At 34.3% G+C, this 23306-nt stretch overlaps 1 protein-coding gene across 4 annotated transcripts in view; it reads right to left on the bottom strand.

The window, feature by feature from the left end:
* LOC140668766 (homeobox protein abdominal-A homolog) overlaps positions 1 to 23306 on the bottom strand; it is a 169107-nt gene that overhangs the window by 126471 nt on the left and 19330 nt on the right. The window contains exons 3-4 of one of the 4 annotated variants that reach the window (XM_072898069.1): positions 15815 to 16152; positions 6897 to 15717 (exon numbers count right to left, since the gene is read on the bottom strand). The exons of 2 other annotated variants lie outside the window; for them this stretch is intronic. In XM_072898069.1, the coding sequence (XP_072754170.1) occupies positions 15667 to 15717; positions 15815 to 16152 (389 nt within the window). In that variant the 3' untranslated portion in view covers positions 6897 to 15666. Of the gene's footprint in view, positions 1 to 6896; positions 16153 to 23306 lie in introns of those variants that run through there. One more of the 4 variants, XM_072898068.1, reaches the window with a different exon arrangement.

Here is a 23306-nt window from a genome sequence, read left to right as displayed (position 1 = left end):
CAAAATCGTCATCGCGATATTAATTCGCGGAATTAATTTGTATAAATTCCCGCATCGAATACTTAAATATCGCAAGACAAATGTGTACGTGCATCGGCGAGTGTGCACAAGCGTATAAACCGCCACATACATACATAAATAACTGTGCTCAAATCGATCGATTAATACCGGCAATAAATGTTTATGCAACGTGAATCATTCGATTGGGTTTATATAGCTCGAACATTGCTTCTTTCTTATTGCCTCTATAGTGCGTATTCAATGTACATATAAAGACATCTTTAAGAGATTTGAGAAGTAAATAGAATTTCGGCAGTACATATATTTCTTAATAGTCTGCGTTTTATTCGTGTGTAATTTTATGTATCTTGATACACCTGGTATCCTGAAAAAGGCTAATATCTTTAGATTATCATTTCTATCTGTATTTGCTTTCGTAATATGGGTTTCCTAATTAAGTATTCTCACGCATTTTTGCTAATTGCTTCGATAATCATTAACTGTGTGAGTTTTGGTAATAAATTTCGGTCGTTCTCCGTCTCTCTTTCTTGTAAATAATTTTTAATGTTTAATAAATTATATATTGTAGTAGATATGAAAAGTGCTTTATGTTTCATGTTATCGATAAATGAAATCAAATGACATATTAAATCCATTAAAATCCACTTTTTTTGTAATAAATTTTTTCCGTGGTTTTTCGAACATTGTAAAATTAAAAAAAAAATTATTTCTTCCGAAAGAAAAAATTCATTTTCTTCCGACTAAAGTTGGTTAATTTCATAAATTTTCAAAACACAAATATCCACAGATTAAAATATTTATGAGTCAAATGTGTATTTTAAATTTAAACAATTAAATTACATTTCACTCGTTTGATCTAAAAAAATTGCCGAGGAGACCACAATACGGAATAGATTGTGCAGTAGTGACGTTTTCTTAAGCATTAAAATTGATCATAAAATGTATCCTAATATCGACGTCCGTTTTCTTGAAAATACAAAAGGTCGATCATTTGTCTCGGGGAAATTTTGTAAAACAAAAATCTAATAAGATTTACTGGTGACGTAAGCAGTGTGCTTGCCCCTCGAAACGCGTGTTCCCTCTAATCTGCACGTCAGCAATTTACTCCGTCGAGCCGACCAATTATGTGGAAAACGGCGAAGAATTTGCGAGCGCCGCACATGCAACGCACGCACATAGGGTCGACGCATATTATGCGGCGCAAGGTAGTCGTTACAGACAATCTGAGCTTTTCATCTCCCGTTGGTAGTTGGCCGAAGGCGCAAGAACCGGACAAGAAAATTGCAACGTAAAAAGAAGAAAAAAAAAAAAAAAACAGGCAGAGGATAACGAGCGTGTGTCGGTTAAAATTGCCGACTACGATAACGGCGGTCTTACGATCGATATTTTCGGAGTTGTCCAATACCTTCACGCAATAATAACGTGCGAAATGTCGCGTAAAAAGTTATCTGTATTTCGGTATCTACCGTTTCGCGCTCGCTGATTGCGCCGATCGCGATGAGGTACAAATTTGATACGTTTCTTTCTTCTACTTTTTGCGATGCGCGAAAACGTACAGCGGCAAAAAAAAATCCGACGCTTTCTAAGTTATTGGCGATTTAGTGAATTCTTCTGATCTCTTATCTCCTTTGTGTGTCTTATGCAAAAAATTTACCTACGATAATTGCAGAATATTTTCTTCGTTATTAACGTATCATAGATTTTAATAATGTTTTGCCCCCCTCCCCCCCACTTCTTTCATCCATTACTTAAAATAATGTACATAAAATATCATTATAACTCTTTAAGCGGTAAAAATATTAAACATATGTAATAATATCTTTATAAAATACATATGCATTATGAACTGATTTTTCGCGACACGAAGAATACTAAGCTTTTTGTGGATCTATATTACTATTCATTATAAGAAATATCTATATTATACATAATTTATGTACTTACCCAAGTTAACGTTAACAGCCATTAATCTTATACATGAAAGATTTCTCAAAATTGACATTAACATTACTTCTTCGTCACATAAAATATACACATTTTACATGAATTACAGTCCAACTATTAAAAAATATTTACAAATGTAACTGCAAAATTGTAAAACACATTTAAAACTGGATGTTTTAATAATTCGATATGTACCGTTAGAGATTGTGAAAATTTTTAGAAAGCAGTGAGCTCTATCGGACGAACTAAAAGAAACTGATGAAAAACTTTGCATTTATTATATCAGTTTTAAACTAGGTAAAGATTTTCGCTATTGGTTGACCTGCTCGCACGATTTTGCTCCTTTCAAAAAAAGATTGTCACCACTTGGCGCCAGCCAAAGACTTTCCTTCAACCCTGTTGCTTTAAAAAAAAATTTTATGACCTTCCTCGCGTCAATGGTGGTCTTGGCGAAAGTGTCTTGGCAAAAATTCTTCTCAAATCATTTCACAACCCTAGTAGATTCACTATAATACTCTTGCATCTATCACGTACGTCCATCCATTTTTCTCATAATTTGTATTCTGGTCATTACGTGACACGTAACGTTTATCGCGAAATCTATTTTATTGCACACGCCTGTGCGAGATTTATTATCGAATCGTACACAAAAGTGATAAGCAGTTTTCTATCACGAGATATCGGAGTTTTTCAGTTCGTTCGAGCGAATGCTGACGAGCAATTTCTTGATTCAATGTCACGGAGTTCCTAGCATCAGCGATTTACATTGTTGCGCACGGGAGGAGCGAAAGCTCATAAAGAGCAAAAAGATACGATCTCAATTAGCTTGGGCCAAAAGTACCGGTGCGGAATGAAACAGCCGATAAGAACCCGACGACATGTTCCATTTACGGAATGCAACTCTCGAGGTGAGTAATATATATCTATCTCCTCTCTCTCCAGGTTGAATAATTTCTCACAATGGCATTTATTATAATTATTATTCATTTTAACTTTTCTCGTAAAAATAATTTAATATTTATGCAGTCGCGCGACGTACATTTAATTACCAATTGTCTGTTACTTCTTACAAAAAAAAAAATCGTAAACTCCAAACCGTGATAATTAATATAGTCGACGTACACATTTTATTATTAATTATGTTAGTTTCCAAAACAAAAGTAAAAAATAAAATTAACGCAATTTATCGAGCCAACGACACCTGGATAAATTACTAATTAATTCCAGTTAAGATGTCTCCATCGGAAAATATTCAAAGTAAATCTAGATAGTAAAACTTTTTATCTTAATTACGGCACAGTTATATCATAATTTCACTGTACCGTAACTCCCATACCTAAAAGTAAATCAGATATTCTTGCTTAATATGAAATAGTATAAAATGTTGTTGGAGGACGTAAAAAGATATGTTGGGGAGATATTAAAATGGATAATTCAAGAAATATGTTTTAAACGACATGCATTTTTCATGTTAAGCTACTGGCTCTTTGAAACAGACATTCGTTAAGAATTCTACGGCAGTAGGACCGGAAACCGTTGGAATTTAGAACGATAAAGAAATAATTCGCAGAAGGCGATGCTACTTGCACATAATACAGAAGAGGCTGATCTGACCCTTGCAATAGCGTCTCTTTCCGCGAGACTCGGAAAGTATAGCGGTTGTAATGTTACAAGCACGCAGAGATAAGAGACCGTGAGACACTATGGTCCGAGGATAGGACAATAAAGTTAGCGGCGTATAACGACTGAGATGCGAACAACAGGATATATGTCTCCTGTCGTTTTCGTCATTCGCGACGTTTAACGAAGCTGCTTGATTGCAGCCAAAAATCTCCTCGCACTCCATTTCCACAAAGTACTTTAACAATTTTGATATTTAACTCTTTGAAGACGACTGTTTTTTTTTTTTTTTAACTTAAACTTTTATAAAATTCATAAAAATATTTATTTAATAAAAATAAATATAGGTTTGATTAAAAATGAATTGAAATATTGTATAATATTCTTGCAGCAATCAGTTACATAGAGGCAACATTTATATTTTGATTGTATTCTTTGTTCATTAACTATAAACAACACATTTTTTCTTTTTTTTTATACTAATTTTTATACTAAAAATTGAATAAGAGAAGAGAAAAGCTATATTAATAGCCTATTCAGATGTTTTTTTTTTATTCTTTTTTCGGGTTTAATTGATTTCGCATGTTAAGGGATAAATTCTCCGATCAAATTTAGTTAATTTTCAGAAAACTTTAAAATGAGTGAAAAACATGAAAAAATGTCATGACAATATCTATAAATTAAAGTTAAAAATTTATATATATGTGTATATATATCATATATACGTATATACAAAAGCTTTGAAAAACTTTCACAAGTCGGAAGCTTTCTGGAAGCAGTCAGTTTTTTAGCGAAACAAAAAACCTTTGTTGATACGTTCAAAGAAACCGCTTGCAATAAAAGTTTATTGTATCTATATATCAACCAAAAAACTTTGTTGAAAATAAAATGTCTTTTTCTAATGATATTTTTCAAAAATTATTAACAATTCTTAACTGCTTCGAAACTTTTGAATGGTAGTATATGCCTATCTCAAAGAGTTAAGAAAAATGGAAAGTTTAACAAATTTAGAAAAAAAGAAATTGACAAATAAAGGTGTACTTGTTTCCAAGATAATAAATTTCTTTATCAGACTGTATTTTTGCAGGAAGTAATTACGCTGTTTGTTAATTTTTCTGATAAACTCTGAGAAAATTTGTCTGAAAAATTCCATTTTATATCAAATCGCGTCACGTATCAGGGGATGCGTCGTTAACAGCGTGCCTCTGGGATACTTAGTTGTGATCTACGAAGAACAACGGCGTCGTTGTGCTCAGGGACGCCGCTCTTCTCCGCGCTTTCATCCATTTATACGTTTCAGTTAAAGTCCCCGTGGGACGTCGCCCTTTGCCTCTGTTCTCTTCCTTGCGTAGGTAGGACGTATCCTTTGGATCTCGTGACGGGTTCTCGCCACTTTCTTACTTCCCCAGCGTCGGGGAAGCCAACGAAACCAATAAGTAAGGGCAGAAAAACGGGATGGAGGACCGGTGCGTCGGAGAGAAGACATATATTCGAAGCGACGTGGATATATGCGCGCGTCGTGCGGATATATATTCGCACAGGCCATCTACAGGGTATGTGTATATATATTATATACATATATGTACTTGTATATATATATACACACGAAGTCGTTGGTAACCTTAACCCCGCGAATTAATATTCCATACGCGCCGCTCTTGTGCGAGGCTTCGCGGATTGCCAATGGCGGGAACGTACTAGACCCTCCGGAAACACCGGGCAAGGACAAAGAGACTGGGACGACGAGTTTCACCGCACCGGGATCTATTTCATTCGTCAATCAGACAATACCGAAGCTATCTCTCTCCGCCTACCGTGGAGAATAAGATTCTATAAAGTGGATTTAAACGATCCCGCGTAACATTAGGGGAATGCTGCGAACAACTGGTTTCGTACATTAATCATAATATACTCTGTGGATTCTTTTCTAGGAATAAACTCGGATACAGGATGTTTCTAAATATATGCGAAAAAAATGCAGATGTTCCTTAATTTCTGTTCCTTATATACACACTAATGCCCTAAATGACAGTCTTCGAGTCAGGATGTATTCAATATTAAAAAATAAAATTTTTAAAGATTTATTTTGTATGTACCTAAATTATGAAAATTAAATCCGTTGGATTTTTTTCTGTGATCATCTTAAATTCTTAATTTATAATATCCTGATTGAAAATATTGAAGATTTAAGGAAACATAGTTACATCATGCGAAACAATCCATAATGCACCTAGTATTTTTGAATGTATTAGCCAATCAATGAGATAGAGAACAGATTCATATATCCTGGTTAGAGATGAACATTTCTAACAATTATTATGTTTTTTTTTTGTCAAAATATACTTTTGCAATCTCGTTTTTTAAATTTTGAATATTCTGAACTCGAAAATTATGATGTTTAGGATATTAAAGTATATAAACTTTTTTTCACAAAAAATTACCGAAGGTACATTCCCCGAAATTTTCAATATTTAGGAACACTGTATATGTAAAAATTAAGAAACCAATACCGTATATGCATATAACAAAATAACATTTTTTTTTAATTAGTTGGAAATTACTCATATTATGAAAGCAAATATTTTTTTATCTATAAAATAAAATAAGAAAATAAAATAATATCTTGTTATATCTTGTTCATGATAAATATTAGTATAAAATTTTTTTTTTTTTTTATTCTTTAACCATCATAAACTTATGTCGCGTTATTTCTAATATTGTGTGTATCTATATTTTCTTTTTCAGATAAAACACAACATTTCGAAACATATAAAAGCAATCGTGTTCGAAACAAGAGGTGCACGATACGAAGCAAAAATGATGCGATACGCCAAATACAAACGGATTGCAAGAGGAATGGGTGATCGGCAAATAGGAAGAGAGCCTAGGGGACCGTAACGCATAAACCGATACGGTTATTTCCAAATATCCGCAGCCATACGCGGCCACTCGATGCCTCCATTTCAATGTTCCGCCCTTGCGAGCGTAAAAGTGGCGAAAATTCAACAAGGCGGGGAGTGGAAAGCCAGAAGGAAATAGAAGCAAAAGCCCGCCATCTTCGCACTTATTGTCAGAATTTTCTATTGAAATGTAAACTCTCGTAAGAAGGTAAGAAAACAGTGCTTCTAATATATATAAATAAATTGGCCCAATAATTATATAATTATTAATTTACATACTTAATTATAATTATATATATAAATATTTACTTACTTAATTGTAATTATATTAATATATACATATAAAGAAAAGAGTGGTAAAGAAAACGGTGAGGATTTTTTGCCAGGAATATAAAGAGAGGTATCCATAATTTACTATATATTTTTATTTCGTTTGTATGTCATAGATATAGCTTATGAATATAATTCTACATCAAGTTTTGAAAATGGATACATTTACATTCATTGTCAATGAATTACTTCGCTCGCTAACGATCATCATCGTTATCATCATCGTCGACGCTCTTGCCGCCAGCTCCCGTCACACGGCATAATACTAATCATTAATAGTCAGTAGACATGAGACTCCATTATTCGGTTACTCCTATTACTTAACGTGGTAGGTAGGTAGGTATTGAAGGACAGCTACGTCCCCTTATGGTTACAGTATTACGTTAATTGGGTATCATCGATACGTTAAGACCCGCGGATTCATTCGTCTTAATTAATTAATTAATCTCTTCTTGCGGCTCTTCACTCACTGGGCGATGTTAACGTTACATGGCGTTCAATATTTACATCGAGAATTATCGAAGTAATGTACGGCTTTCAATCCATTCGATAGATACAGAGAGGATAATGATCAAGAGATTAAGTTCCGTACTTTGATCATTACAACACGTATGCAAAGATTTAAGCGAAAAAAGAGCTAGTTAAATTAAAAGTTGAGAATTAAGTTCTCTTTCTCTCATGTCAGTTTTACAATATTATTGTAATATTAACATTACGAAGAATTAGAAAGAAACTACACCGAACAGGCTTCAGTTTCTGAGCAAAGAAAAATTGAGAATTTAGAAAAAGAAATAAAGTCGGATTATTTATTTATGTAAAATACCCGACAGTTATCAATGTTGATACAAATGTGCACAGGCCCGGCTTGTTGTTTTGCGTTACAAAAAGTACGAAAACGTCGACTTAATTTTCGAACAATAAATATAACATTCAATCAAACAATGAAGACAGAACAAGTGTCCGTTGGACATAACTGTTGAATCTATCAACAACATTGAGAATCTCTCTTTTTCTTTTTTTTTTTAATAAAATATTCGATGGCACGTAAAAAACAATGAAACGTCATTTCTGACTTACATGTGTATGTTTTCGCGTAAATTTTTCACACACGCAATTTCCGACGAATAACGAGAGAATCCTTTGCTAAACAACAAAGTGTATTTTGCATTGGATTTTTCCGAGTTTCGCCAAGTTACAACGAGTGCGATGAACAAAAGAGTCCATTATGCATGTATAAAAGACGTCGAATAAAAGGCGCGGGACGCGCTGTCATATATATGTATATATCGTTAAAAGGATTCGAAACGTAAGCGCAAAATAGGACAGCTGCCAACAAGGAAATATAACATCTAAAGTGTCTACGAATTGATTAACTTATCACTTTGCGGAATCAGTTGTGAGCAATGTCATGGCAAACCGGTTACCGTAAAAAAAAAAAAAAAAAAAAAAAAAAAAAAAAAAATAACAAAGACAATCGACATATTTTCTTGCGCGCGAACGAAACAATTTAAATACGTTCAACATCGTTTGAAGTTTTTCCGAAATGTCAATCCATTCAATTTTTGCATAATTCGAGACTGCTCACAGTCGATTCCAATCTTAAGTGTCCAAATTCGTGTTTACGCTAATCGGACACGTTAGTTAGATCTAACGGACAAATGCAATAAGTATAATACAACCAGCTGCGCAAAAGACAACGAGAGTGTTCCGTACCGGCAACTGCATCAGCATCCTTTTGCCAAAGAAGAAGACTAGAATTAGTGCCTCTTTTTTTTCGGCATCTGCGAGATATTTAAACGAAATCATTAATGCCATGTCAAGCTCAGAAATTGTGGTACGCAACAGCATCATCGTCTTCGAGTATACAGGATATTAAAAAAAAAAAATCTAAATAATATATCTATATATATAAAAAAACACGCGTCGAAACAATAAGAGACGATAAGCAATATTCACACTCTATACTATCATAAAAAAATTCAGTATCCCTCTCTCTTTTCACATTAACAAAAAACAAATATACGAAAAAAAAAATACGTAAAATAAACAGTTTATAAATAAACAATGACATCTATAGATAAAGAAAATATAACAAACAATTTTTTTTCTCACTTCGATTCTGTACGCCAGACGGATTCGGCTATTCGTTTCATATAAATATCATCTTTTCTTTTCGTCTTTTAACCAATATATCGCGAAGAATAGGTAATATATATTTAAATTTTGCCAATAGATTCGCTTACAGATAATACGACGTAATTTACGCTGCATATCCCACGCTCTCAATATCATTCTTTCTCTTTCTTTCTATCTATCTTTCACACACGCACACATACACTCATTCTCTCTCTCCCTTTCTCTCTCCTTCTCTCGCTTGCATTCATGCCTTACTATTCCATTATCATTCTCACATGTAAACACAATCATTTTTATTCTCAAGCTGAATTTCTTTTGCTACTCATACGCGCACATTAAATGTTACTACATTGTTTAACCAATGTTTGAGCCACACTCTAGTGTTCGTTTTATATTTCTTAATTCGGATAAGAGAAGTCCTCGCGCGGGGGTTTGGATGGGGGTGAAGGTTGGAGGGAGTTGCTTCAATAAATATTCTTGCTTTAACGTTCAAAGAACCGGCCGCAACCACGCGAATTCAAGAAAGATGTGTACGCGAGTTTGGCAAGTCGGGCAATGTTGTACTACTATAACATATTATGTGTATGCTTCTTTTTTTTTTAACCTCTCAGTAATTATATCTAATCGGTACTATCAATTCGATATAGTACGTCTACGATAATGGTAAAGATTAGAACAAGTAAATGGCAGAGAGGTAGAAGCGGAAGGGAAGAGGGGATCAGGAAAAGGGTAAATCTCGAAGGAGAATAAGGGGAGGATAGAGAAGGGATGAGGAAGCGTTATGAACGTTATATGATATGATTACGCGTCTCAGTTATTTGGAATAATATTCTATATAACCATATAGAGAGTTGCTGCAGCTAGCTTAGAGATAAGCCGAGAGAAAGCTTCATATGTGGACGGCGCCCGCACAATTTTTTAGTCTAAAGTTTTCCGTCTTAGTATACCACTACACACTCTCTCTTTTGACCCGTGCGAAAGATTCGAGAAGGGACCGTCTCATTGATCAGGATATATAATGACGTATTTTAATTCGCGTGAATTCGGAAAAATTCACATGCGAATTAAATCCGTAACATTATACTTTCACACACGACAGAGCATTTCTTATCGGTAATTTCCAAACAAGAGTCAATCATTTTATTTTCCTTTCTTTTTTTTTTTTTTTTTGCTTTAAATTACTCGTATACCCCTTGTAAAAATATAAAACGCGAGCAATTGTAAAGCTTCGAATCTCGATTAAAATTGTTGTTTAAATTATAATCGATTTATAGTTCACGAATAAAATCTTGAACGAAATAGCGCGATGTATACTCGATAAAAAAATAAAGAAAATTTTCTCGAGTCTCTCTCTCTCTCTTTCAAAGAGAATGGCATATAAAAGAAAAAAAAATATACTGATCCTCAAGTCGTCGATCCATTTCTCAAGTCCGGCACTACGGTCGATGCCTGACGTATGCACGCAAAAAACCGGCGCGACTTTGTAACGTCAATGCCATCCGCTTTATGTTCGCCGCCTCGCTAGTTAAGATTTAATGTATCGTACGTAGAAATACTAACACGGCCGTTCCATAAATCTCATCGCCCCTGTACTGTACAAACTTCTCGGAGACTAAGTTTAATAATAATTATTATTACGCATTACGTATATCTCTAATTTGTCGGACGTATCGGCGCCGCCATCGTCGCAGTACTTGCTGCTACCGCGTCACTTAATAATTAACGGTGTTTGCGGTTATAACATCAAAACATAACTAAGTAAATATAATAATGATAATAACTCATAATTCGTAATAATAATAATAATAATAATAATATATGAGTATAAATGCCAGCAGGTTCGCCTTGTAGATTTAAAGACTACAGGGCGGATCTGTCAAGCTTTAAAAAAACAAAATAATAATAATAATAATATTAATAATGATGATGATGATAATGATAATAATATAATAATAATAATAATAGTTTGTAAATAAATATATATATATATACATATATATATATATATATATATATATTTATATATATATAGTCATGTGTTTCTATAAAGCTTTTCTACAAATAGATACACCGATTTTCTCGGGACTAATCGCGTCACATGCGTCTTTCTCACTTCTCGATTCCACGATATTAATTCTTTTTTTTTTTTTATTTTTGTTCCGTATACAATGAGCCGGAGTAGATTTAGGCGCGATCATATTTTTCTCTTTTTCGACATTCCGACAGAACAACCGAAAGATCCTTGGGCTACAGCCACGAAATATACAATTACGTTGTGTACTCTTAACACGATAACAGATTACGTGGAGTGGAACCGATATACGACTATGTTGTGTTATCTCATAATGTTTCTGTATATCTCTGCGTAAGCCGAGAGCACAAGCACGAAATATGGTCCAACGCATAATTTAACATATGTATCGCAATTATATTGATAAACAATAAGAAATATATTTTTAATCCAAATGATTTAAATGTATAAAAAATGTTTTTTTTTTTTTTTTTTTTATACAAATGATTTGAATGTACAATAATTAATTATAATTTTTGTATGAATAATAATGGAGATTTGTCTCTTATGTGTGTGTGTGCATATCTGTCTGTGAATGTATTAAGAAATAAATAATGCATATATTTCCTGAAATCAACAAATCTTATAGTTACATACAAAAGGTAAACAGGTAACAAAAAGTATTTTCGAATCATTTTGCATCAAATATAAAATATGTCGATTTAGATTTTAACAAATTTAATTAATCATTATTAATTATTAATTACAGTTTACAGATTGGGTATCATGGTCAAATTGTTTGAGTAAATCAATCTAAAACACGTCGTAAATAATTATTATAAATACGTAATCATATATCACCTTCATGAGGGATACACTACTTTAGCACACTTAAGAGGTGATGTTAACTTTTTCATCGGATCGGATATAATATAAAGTGTATGTGTACTTTCAATTATAATTATACTGAGTACTTACAATATTCGGAGATATAAACAACCACATTTCTGCGAGTGCTCTCTCGCTCCCATCATGTTCAGATTTAATTTCTGTAAAATTGTTTAATCTTACACACGCATATATTACGTTCTACCTTCATTCTTTTTGCACATTACATATTAAAACATTATTACGATTACGGTATGTAGGTAGGTACTTTGCTATGTGGGGAGATATTTTTATGTGAGTACATGTCAGTTTACGTGGACTCACATACGCAGCTTAATAATTACATTACGTATGGGAATATTATTTATAATATTATTTTTATAGTTTAGGTAATTAGAGGATAAAGTACTAATATGAATATACGAGTTTTTTCCATTTTTATTTGGATGTGCTTTTTTGCTTTACGGACGTCTATTTGTGTTGGAGCTGCTCGTCATCATTATGTTGCTTTCACATTCAGTTAAATTAACAAAGTATCTCTTTTTTTTCATTCAATTTACGTACTTTTTGCGTTTAAACGTACCCTAAAATTTCACCAGCAAAAATTTTGCCTTGGTGGGCCATAAACAGATTTTTCTTTTCTTTTTGCTTATTTTCTCATTATATATATGTATATATATATATAATAATTATTTTTAATAATATATATTATGTGGTATATTGTGTACAATATATGTTTTTACGTCGTTATATATTACCAGGCGATCTATGCAATAGATCTTGATATTAATCTAAAAAAGATCTGATATTCTTGTCACACATTTTACGTATATTTTTATTTGTTAAAATCTCTCTTTCGATTAAAAGTCTCATATCTTTAATGATGAATGTAATATATACATTTAATATATCTATATATTTTTTTGTTTTTTATATATTTAATATTAAATAATATATTATTATTTAATATATATATAAATAAATATATGTAATATATATATTTCATTCTAATCTTTTTTGTGAAATAATAATATTGTAAAATTGATAGAATATGAACACATTATAGTTCAGCATTAAACAATAATGTGTTTATTTTTTATCGATTTTACCATTATTAAATTAAAAGTAGCGATACTTTGCTTTGGATACAATTTAATCGAGACTTTTTTTGATACAGAATCAAGATCTATGCATCGATCACGCTAACATGGAGGAAAAAAAATAATTGGGTAATAATTTATATATCTCGGTTACTTTTTCCACGTGTTTTACGTTTTTCGTTCTTTTTTTTTTACGAACTCTAAGTAAGTAATACCAACAACGGGTTCTATATATCTATGGAAAGGTCTACCCTGACACCAAATTACGTATTTAATGTACTAAGAGTGAGATACTCGTCCGGTGGTGTGGCTCGTGTTTCTAGTATGTATGTGTTACAAATGTGTGTGTATGTGTGTAGTTAATTTTTTTTTCCATGACGTTTCTATGTTTCTCGGTTTCATCAAAGTCAGCATATATTTATAAAATATCTATGTATAATTCCAACAAAACGCTGATAAGAATAACTGAATACTGTGCAAATTGAAACAATCAAAAGTAAACGTTATATAAATTATATGGTATAAAATTTAAAATCATAAAATTTCACATGAATTTTATATTAATGATTAATGCAATTTTCTCACAATAAATTTTTATTAAAACATGTTCATTACTATAGTGTACTTGTATAATAAGTGTATTCTTGTCTATCAACACGGCAGGATAATCGAGATAATTACTCTTTGTTGAATTCTTGGCAAAATTCGATCGCCAAGTATATATTGTACAGTGTTATTATATTATTCATCATGCCTAGAAACAACATTCAGAAAGATTTATTCTTGAAATCCAATGTTTATATGCTCACGGCATGTCATTTCATTCTCTAGTGCGTGAATATCGTTTGAATATTTTTTGTATTCACGTTCCTTAAATTGTTCGGTAAAATTTGCGACAATTTTATTGCTCATGATAAGATATTACTTTATTCACGTTGGTAAAAAAATAAATAGAATATTTTCTAACTTTTTTTATTGTGTGTCGGATCTAAAATAATTTGTTATATTCATCGACATTCATTGACAAAAAGTTTCATTTATTGTGATTTGTCGGAATTGACGTATTTTGAAATGCCCGCAAAATAAAAATTGTTACGTTTCTTCTGTTTATGAATATAAATTTTTTTTTACAAAATCGAGTCTACCCAAAAAACTGCTAAAAATATAGATAATAAATATTCGGTAGCATTATATGTATTACACGGCCGTAACTCACCCACAAGTCATTTCTCAATATCATAAGAGTGCAGAGTATCGTGAACAGGGATAGGAGGCATATGGAAAGGAATAAAAAAAAAAAAAAAAAAATTTGTATCACTATACTGTATCTGATTTTTACAGTGTGTAAAATCAGATTTCTCTATTCAAGTATTTATATACGTAAGACAGAATTATGCTAATTTTTCTATAAAATTCATATTATAGATAAAAAAAGTTGCAAATATGTTATAATCAACGTGTAACTAATCTCTATTTATCCGACGAAAAACTTAGGCATTTTAACAAAGTCGATATGAATAACGTTAAAGTCAACGCGTTTAAAAAAAAATTTACAAATACTATATTCGTTAAAGAGAGTGACGTAGGGCAAAAAAAAAATATTACGCCAATTACTTATAATTTGAGCTCGATATCAAAAGAGGATATCGTGAATATTAGTCCACAATCGCGCGAGAGACATGTTCGTTGTTTCCACGAGAAGGTCGCGAGTTTTATGCTTCTTTTAATTTTCATTACTGATCGACGAAGGAAGGAAAACGTTCGAGTGACATATATATATAGATCAAACATGTCAAGATCGCCAAGGCTGTTTTCTCGATATCGCGTCACCATTTTCTTCCTCCGGAACGACGTGTTCTAATATACAACAGAAGAAGATGTAGCTGAACTCGAGATATCGCATGTATAAAATAAGCGATGACTCAAAGGTCAGTTAAATCTTTTCAGATCTCTTTGTTGTCGTACAATTAGATGCCAGGACGTTCGCAGCTTGGTTAAATTACTTCCTTTATTCGAGGTTCGATCAATTAATCGATTAAAAATAATTAATCGATAAATTAATGTCATAGTTGATAATTCGATCGACAAGTAGTCGATATAATTTGGCCATACGACCATTAATCCCTCAATTTCGGCTCATTAACTAGTCTACTCACCGCCTCGACATAATAATTGGCTCTTTCCATGGCAGTATCGCGCCAATTCGTGCGTTTGTCACGTGCAGTAATGGCTCATTGTGTGTAGCACCCGATTAACAATATACATTATACGTTCTAGGAATCAGTCACAGGCTGAACCCCGAAGCGATTTCGCTCTACGGAGGTTAGCCAAGTAAGTACGTAGCTGGGGGATAGGGGTGCGATCATTCTCTATCTGTTTTCAAAGTTCTTTCTCTACTGTAATGTCTACATAATTTATTTTTTTTCTTGCGTAAAAAAGAAAAGAACCGACTCAGCAAGGCATTCGTCGTACCTTTCCCTGCCCGGAAAAGACTGCGCGTTCCGTGTATCCTCCAGATCTCCTAAATTCCCGCCGTCTTCGACCTCGATGCAAGACCGGTGATAACCGCAGGTTTCTCTCTATTTGCGAAACTCACCGATTCACCAAAGAAGATCGCAAGAATCTTTCGCATCGGATGTTTCGTACCTGTTTCTCGCGTGCGAAGGTGAGAGGAAGAGAACTCAGGATCATCTTCTTACGTAGCCGAGCTTACCAACTACTTCGCTTCGGAGTCTTCGTCCAGGCCGCTCCAGTCTCTTGTGTCTTCCTTAAAAGAAAGAGAGTCGGCTCAATAAGGTATCCTATGTGGGTACCTTACTGACTGCCTTCAGAAGATCGCTTTGCGTCTTTTCCAAGCCGCTTACGTGATGCTGCTGCTGATGCTGAAGGGCGGCGCTCTGCTGCTCCTGCTGCAACTTGGCCTGTTTCTCCGCCTGCTGCTTCTTCATCATGTCTTGCTCCTCGCGCTCGCGTCTGGCCTGCTCGTTGATCTCTTTAACCGCTCTTAACTCTTTTTTCAGCTTCATTCGTCGGTTTTGGAACCAGATCTTGATCTGTCGTTCTGTCAGACACAGCGCATGCGCAATCTCTATTCGTCGCCGTCGCGTCAAATAGTGATTGAAGTGAAATTCTTTTTCTAATTCCAGTGTTTGGAATCGCGTGTACGTTTGCCGACCTCTGCGTCTCGGACAGCCATTTGGACCTGAAAATGTTAACAAATCTAATCTTTATCTCAAAAATTTTTGAGATTCTCCCTTTAATAATCGTTAGACATTTTTTTTTTTTTTTTTTTTTTTTTTTTTAAACACGACGGACTGAAATGTTATTGCAAACAAATTGACGTGCTGGTGAATATGTGAGATTAAAAATATTTTTTCCAAATTGCCGAATATCTTTATCTCAAAAATTTTTTTCTTTCATTTATTAACGTCACATATTTGTTGAAAAATATACTCTATTGAATACTTTAATATGTAAATTAATCGTAAAAAGCTATAAACATGAAAAACACGAGATATACATTTAGTTTTATATGTATATATATATATATTCCATATTTCTCTGTAAAAAAAAAATTATGTTAATTAAATTGTTTTTGATAACATTTTATTGCAAAATAAAAAAAGCTTCCTCAACAAAAATATCTTTTGTTAACTAATAATACTATTTCTTTCTTTCTGTTCCTTTTGTCGTAATGAACCATAACCACAGGTGTGCTCTTCACACTCTTTCACAAATCTAAAATATCCTCCTTACTTTCTCTCGTCAGAAGAAAAAAATCTCTATTGCGATGGTAAAAAAAAGGTAAAAGGAGCATGAGAAACAATAGATAGAAAAGCTCTTACTCGCAACAAACTCTTTCTTCCTTCCTGCTGTTTTATTTGTCATAGGAAACACTTTCTCCAACCATTCGTGTCATAAGGAGAGATGCAAGCGCGATTTTTTTGTGTGATATTTAGGATAAAGAATCAATGCAAATTACGCGATTATGAGATTTATATTCGTTAAATGTCAGATCCAAAAAAATTCTCACGACAGTTGAATGTAATCAAATAACACACTACGGAACTGTCCATCGATATTAAAATATAAATAAAACAGAGTAACAATAAAGTAATAACTGATTAATACTAGTGAGATAAATTTAAGGTAACTACATTTGAAACGAGAAAAAGATTTCTTTACGTTATTATATCGCTAATAATGTCGCTGCTAAATTTCGAACGTATTTTCGTAATCAATTCGAAGGTAACTACACTTTCAGTTGTCGTCACGGACGAAGCGCGACTCTTCTGAAGATCCGGTGCTAAGGAACCGGTTCCTTAGTGCAAAGAGCGGACAGTTATAATACCATCATTCGCAGAGCGACGCTGAGTGACCATATTATTGCCTCGTGATGAAGCAAATGCGTGCTACTGACCAATAAAAGATAGCAAGACTTTTCGTTCCTCTTTATTTCACGACAATACGAAGAAATTCTTAAAAGGTAACAATTAATTACGGATATTTAAGAAATAGTAAGATAACAAATCTCATTTTATTCAATATAAGATAGAAATTTCTCTCTCTTTGTATCGAAAAACTTTGCGATTTAATTACAGGATATTTTATATCAGAAATTTAAAAATTAAAACACGTAATTACATTTCCGTTAGAATGTAACTCTAGCTTCGTTCAAAGAATCTATAAATATGAAGAAAAGTATACGAGAGACATACATTCTATAAATACATTCATTTCCGTAAATAACTACACCTGAAACATAATGATATTCGTAAAAAGACAGTAATGCTATTCATGAGATCGATTAGCAAGCGATAGCGATTTACGCAAAATTTATAGACAAACGTGATCTGCTTACACCTCGTGAATTCGAATGTATCGAGGAATTGGATTAACAAATAGCGCACGGGGAATTATATATCCTACAGATCCGGCAGATTTAAACGCAGCGGCGCCATATTTTCCATCTCCTGTCATAACGATCGGTCGTGCGGTGGCGCGCTCGAATGACACGCACGTGCGCAATTTCCGATGCAGGATGACCCATGAAATACGTATCGCTCCGAGCAGAAAACTCTTGGAGAATGCAGAGAATGCTGATATTGAATTCAGCATGGCCGTTCTCGCCGGTGCGGTCCGAGCTCGAGCTCGAGCTCGAGCTCGCGTCAGTGTACGCGTCAGTATACCTGAATCAGCGACCGCACACTCACAAATTCCGTTTTTTGCGTACGTGTGGGTGGCGCGGCTCGCGCGTCCGTATTGGTGCGAATCAACACGGTTTTTAGCGGCGTAGCCGTGTGCGTCAGTTTGGCACACGTACGTCCGCTGCAGCCACCACCGGGGTGGTTACCGCGAAGCCCGAAGGGTGGGACATAGGTTACCTTGGCAACCAGAGGGGAAACCATTCCATCCTCCTGGCGGCATATCACGCGAGAGAGGCCAAGCCTAGCAGAGCCAGAAAACTCTCGCATCCTCTCTCTACCTCTTCGACGACCCTACGGGAGAGCCCGCCGCGTACGTCGCTCTTAGGAAGACGGGTGAACTTGATTGCGCCCACTCCATTCGCCATAAATATGGCCCATCGGCGAAGTGCTGGCGCGAGCATTATCAATAATTTCGACGCGGAGAACTAATGCCGGGGTGTGCCAGAATTTATTTGGCGAGAGAATAAAGTCGCTGAGATGCGATGGCGAGGCTTAGCCCGAACGGTACGATATTTGCTCGATGAGAGAATAACAAGAAGCTAAATTTCTTCAAATCAAATTGCAAAATATTTTCGAGCAATGCTGTGACAGCTGACACGATTAACTAAGCGTCAAGTCTCTTTCTCTCTCTCTCTCTCTCTACACAAAAATGTAAAAAATTCAGAAGCTCTGCAGTCGAGTTTATCGTTAAAGAATACAGAAATACGTGAAATATATAACGCTTATCTAGAAGCGTTAATTAACGTTTTGTCGCGAATGATTCAGAGACAAATAAATTATAGTCAATTGCCGGTGGTCCATTGCCACCCTACAGAAGGGCGGTACAATGGGACGCGCACGCAGGAATACGCCATTACGGATGGCACAGGCCTGTGTCTAATTACAGTCATATACTAAGTTTAATATCTGCTTTAGGTCTGCTTTAGCACGCAGCTCGGGATTTGGGGAACAATCGTGGATATTGTGAAAGTTTGTCATGATACGTCGTCCGCTCTTGCATGTGTGGGGATACTGGTACGCATCCCCTCAGATTTAATCAAATCGTTTTGGCTCACGCCATTTTTTCGAATAGAACTTTACCTAAAGATTTATTGTCTCTTTTGTATGAAAGAATAAAAGGATGCGTAGCATTCATATTCCATTTCTTCAATATCTTAGGCCTTCGACAAAAAATGAATAAAATACGATTATTTCAGTTTTATAAATAATTTATTCGCAATTTCTTCCCGACTTCGATCTCGTGTCGTCGTAATGTATATGAAGAGTACAGGCTCTTATTTCATATTGTCAAATGCGACGTAAATTCTTTCGATTTCACGAAACGATTTATTAATATGATCATATCTAATATACGTAAATGGACCGGTACTTTTAGATCTTGACTTATTAACAACATCACGCACTATCGCTCGAATGCTTCGATTAAGCGCCAATTAGGATCGCGCTCTAAACATTCCAGAGGCTAGCGTCATGTGGAAGCGTGTTTTAAGATCAGCTAGCTTTTAGACTATTAATCATGAGAAAAAAAAGAAATTTCGAGCGAATGTAGCACGACAAGATGAACGGCGGTTCGTCGGCCGAGAAATGTTACACGCAAAGCGGCAACCAGGAGTCAGATAGATCTCCACGGCGGCAAAGCGTCGCGACGTCGCCAACGCGGCGCATCCAGCATTTGACAGCACCTGCAAATCGCGGCGGGACCCTCGTGTTCTCAGATGCGCGTCGCGTTATACGGCCTGAAATTCTCTTTGTTCGACCGCCGCGCCGGAGGGACCATGCGTGAGTCCCTCTCATAGCGATCCATTCATAAATATCTCAAAACGGCTTAATTTCGCGGCGCTGCGGGCGAATAAAATCTCGAGCCGGTGAAAAATGTAGACAGTTCGCCAGATGAAGGGGAATGGCAGAGGGGTGAGGAGGGGGCGAGAGACGAAAGAGAGAGAGAGAGAGAGAGAGAGAGAGAGAGGAGATACGGCGTAGCCACGACCCACGGTTCGCTTGATCGCCGTCTCGGGTCACTGTAGCCTCTGCCAGAACGATAGAGTTGGGCGATCGGGTAGGAGGCATGTTGAAGGCAGGGGAGGGAATAGAGGTGGAATGTGACTCTGTGAAAGAGAGAGAGAGAGAGAGAGAGAGAGAGAGAGAGAGAGAGAGAGTGTGGAAGAGATATGTAAAGGAACGAGAGATGGAGAGTGCCAAGCGAGGAAAAATGCCCACGATAACTCCGCCGTCCGTTCTGTCGCGATTTCAAGTCCGGGCGCGATTTATACGGCTAATCCCCGCACTTTTTCTTGCCTCTGCCATCTCGCCAGGTATCCGGTTCAGCTCTAATTCAAGGCCAATTATTCAGCTTCGCTAAACACGCATGTTATATCTATCTATATACATATATATATATATATATATATATATATATATATATGTATATATATACATACATATATATAGATAGATATAGAATTATCGTTGTTTTATCTGACCGATGTTGATTAAATTCTTTCTTCGAATGGCCGCGGCTTATTGCGATGCTATTACCGCGGAATTTGTAGTGTGTTATCGAGAGGATAAGCGGCGTGAAAAATTCGGATCCGACGACCTTGGTAAAGTGCAATAGTCACGTGAGTAAAATGCTGCGTGTAGAATTTGCAAACTGTGTTATAATTTCTATTTTGTACTTGATAACATCGAGATTTTTTATCGCAATGCCATGGAAGAAAATTATATTCCCGACGTCTATTGCCAATAGTAAAATGTAGTGCGCGACAATAAGTATTCGATATCACGGCGGAAAATGCATTACGTAAATTTTATATAAAAAAGTTTCCATTTGCATGTGATTATTAAACGGTACATGAAAGAGGAATCCTGATTAAATCTGCTCTAAATTAAATATACCATTATACTGATTTTAATATTTATAAGTAAATAATTTTATAATTCGGATATATATATTCCAAAAATAAATTGTTAAGATGTTGCTTATTAAAGTATATTAATAACGTACTTTCCTCTCGAAACAGTAATCGCTTGCCAATACATTCTCACGAAACATGATTGTACAATCTTGAAACCGAATCAAAGAATATTATTTTTGTATTTATTCATCATAAACTTTATTATCAATTATTCTACTCTCTAGTATTTTTTCCAAATCGGGGACAAACTAAAGCTTTAAATTCAATCTCACATTATAAGAAAGATTCTAAGATTAATACAATTTATAAATACCAATTTTAAGTTAAAAGATGTTTATATATATATATATATATATATATATATATATATGTATATAATACTATAATTCCCTAATAATTATCTAATCTACACAGTGTAATTTTTAAACAAAAATTTCTTACGGATATCGTAAAGAAAATATCACTGTTTTAAGCTGGAAAACTTAAAAGAAATATGACGAAAGTTAAATTATTCTGTGTGTGATATTAGTAAGAAATTTATTCCAATATCTTCTTGATATAAATAAAAACCGGTTCAACTAAACTAGAATGAAAAGACAAAATTTTGTTTTCGATCGTGAAGGGCTTATTGAGAAAAACCAAATCGTATGAAAGCGTGCATGAGGCAAGCGGTTGACATTTAAACGCCTCTTTAGATTTACGACGACCTGGCCCTATTGCTGCTATTACAGCACAGCAGTCTCTACCAGCTATTTTGTCCCAGTCGGAATGAATGACTGTTTGGTCCACTTGAAGTGACCTAACTCTGGAATCTTCACGCGGTCTTATCGTTAAATATTATTTTTGCAACTATATACAATGGTATACAATTAATAAATCATCGACGTAATATGGCTAATTACAGCGGATTAGAAGGACCAACTACATAAAATTAGCATCTGCTATAATTTGATATAATTATATGCATAAACATATGTAGGCATATAATTCAAGGAATATTATCAAGTGTTTTTGCAAGAAATCGCCGTTAAAACATTCATATCGTATAATTAATTGAAATGAATTAGCAATATATTTATCAATAATAATTAAGATTAACTTATTTTTCTTTTCATTTGTCTTCATTTTTATTGTGCTATATTACCATTTATTAAATACCTTAGAGATTAATGCATCATTATGTACATTTATGAATAGGTTTTTAAAATAAAGTTTTATAATTATCATCTTCTTTACTCTATATATTCATAATTTTATTAGAGTTTTCACACTTTGCTAATAATTTAACACTATGTATTGAAAAAGACATATCAAATATATACATGCATATGCATATTGTATATATTAAAAATTATAAGACTTATAAAATTTATTTAATATGTAATTTTTATACATTCAATTATATATTAAGTCTTATCTACGTTCGTCGCAATTGCGTGTGATTTTACGACTTGCTTCCTAACTTATGTAAGAACATTTATTTTTTTTTTATATATGCCACTTACATATGCCGGCGTATCATGTTGTGGCTATAAAAGAGAAATAGGTACTGACATGACGAGAACAATCTGAAGAGTCTTCGCCGATTTAGAAACTGGAGCACACTCGTGCTCCGATTGGTAGCTGCAGTTGCCGACCTGACACTGACATTAACCACGAAAGCGATTTATCGCTTCCCCAGTTATTACATACATGGCGGTACGAGCCTCACAAGTAGTTTGCGAGGTCACATGATTTATGCATATACATATATACATACATATACATACATATACATACATATATACATATATATATATATATATATATATATATATATATATAAATTAAATATTAATTAACTATTTGATTATGCATTCAAATCCAACTGTTAGATCGGTTAATATCGATTAAGAGCGAAATCAAAATTAAATATTTTTCACTTCAACAAACTTTTGTTTGTAATTAACTATAAAGATATATTTAATATAGAAAGAGTCAATCAATAAAGACAATTTTATTCAGAAGTTCGTTAGAAGACACATCTAAATAATCTGGAGGAAAAACGCGACATTTCAAACAGTCCGCAAACACGTGCGACATTTGTATTACATATACATATCGAAAATGACGTGAGAGAGCCGCAAAGATGATACCGACGCCTGGAAGCTGGATACACAGGTGCGCGCGCACGCGTAGTGTCCGTCATGACCAGCAATAGACTTAAATCCTGATTGGTTGAACAGCTAGTTGGA

The sequence above is a fragment of the Anoplolepis gracilipes genome, chromosome 8, assembly GCF_047496725.1.
Source record: "Anoplolepis gracilipes chromosome 8, ASM4749672v1, whole genome shotgun sequence".
Classification (NCBI taxonomy): Eukaryota; Metazoa; Arthropoda; class Insecta; order Hymenoptera; family Formicidae; genus Anoplolepis; species Anoplolepis gracilipes.
Note: the sequence above shows the minus strand (reverse complement) of the source record. Positions and strands in the feature narration are given on the sequence as shown.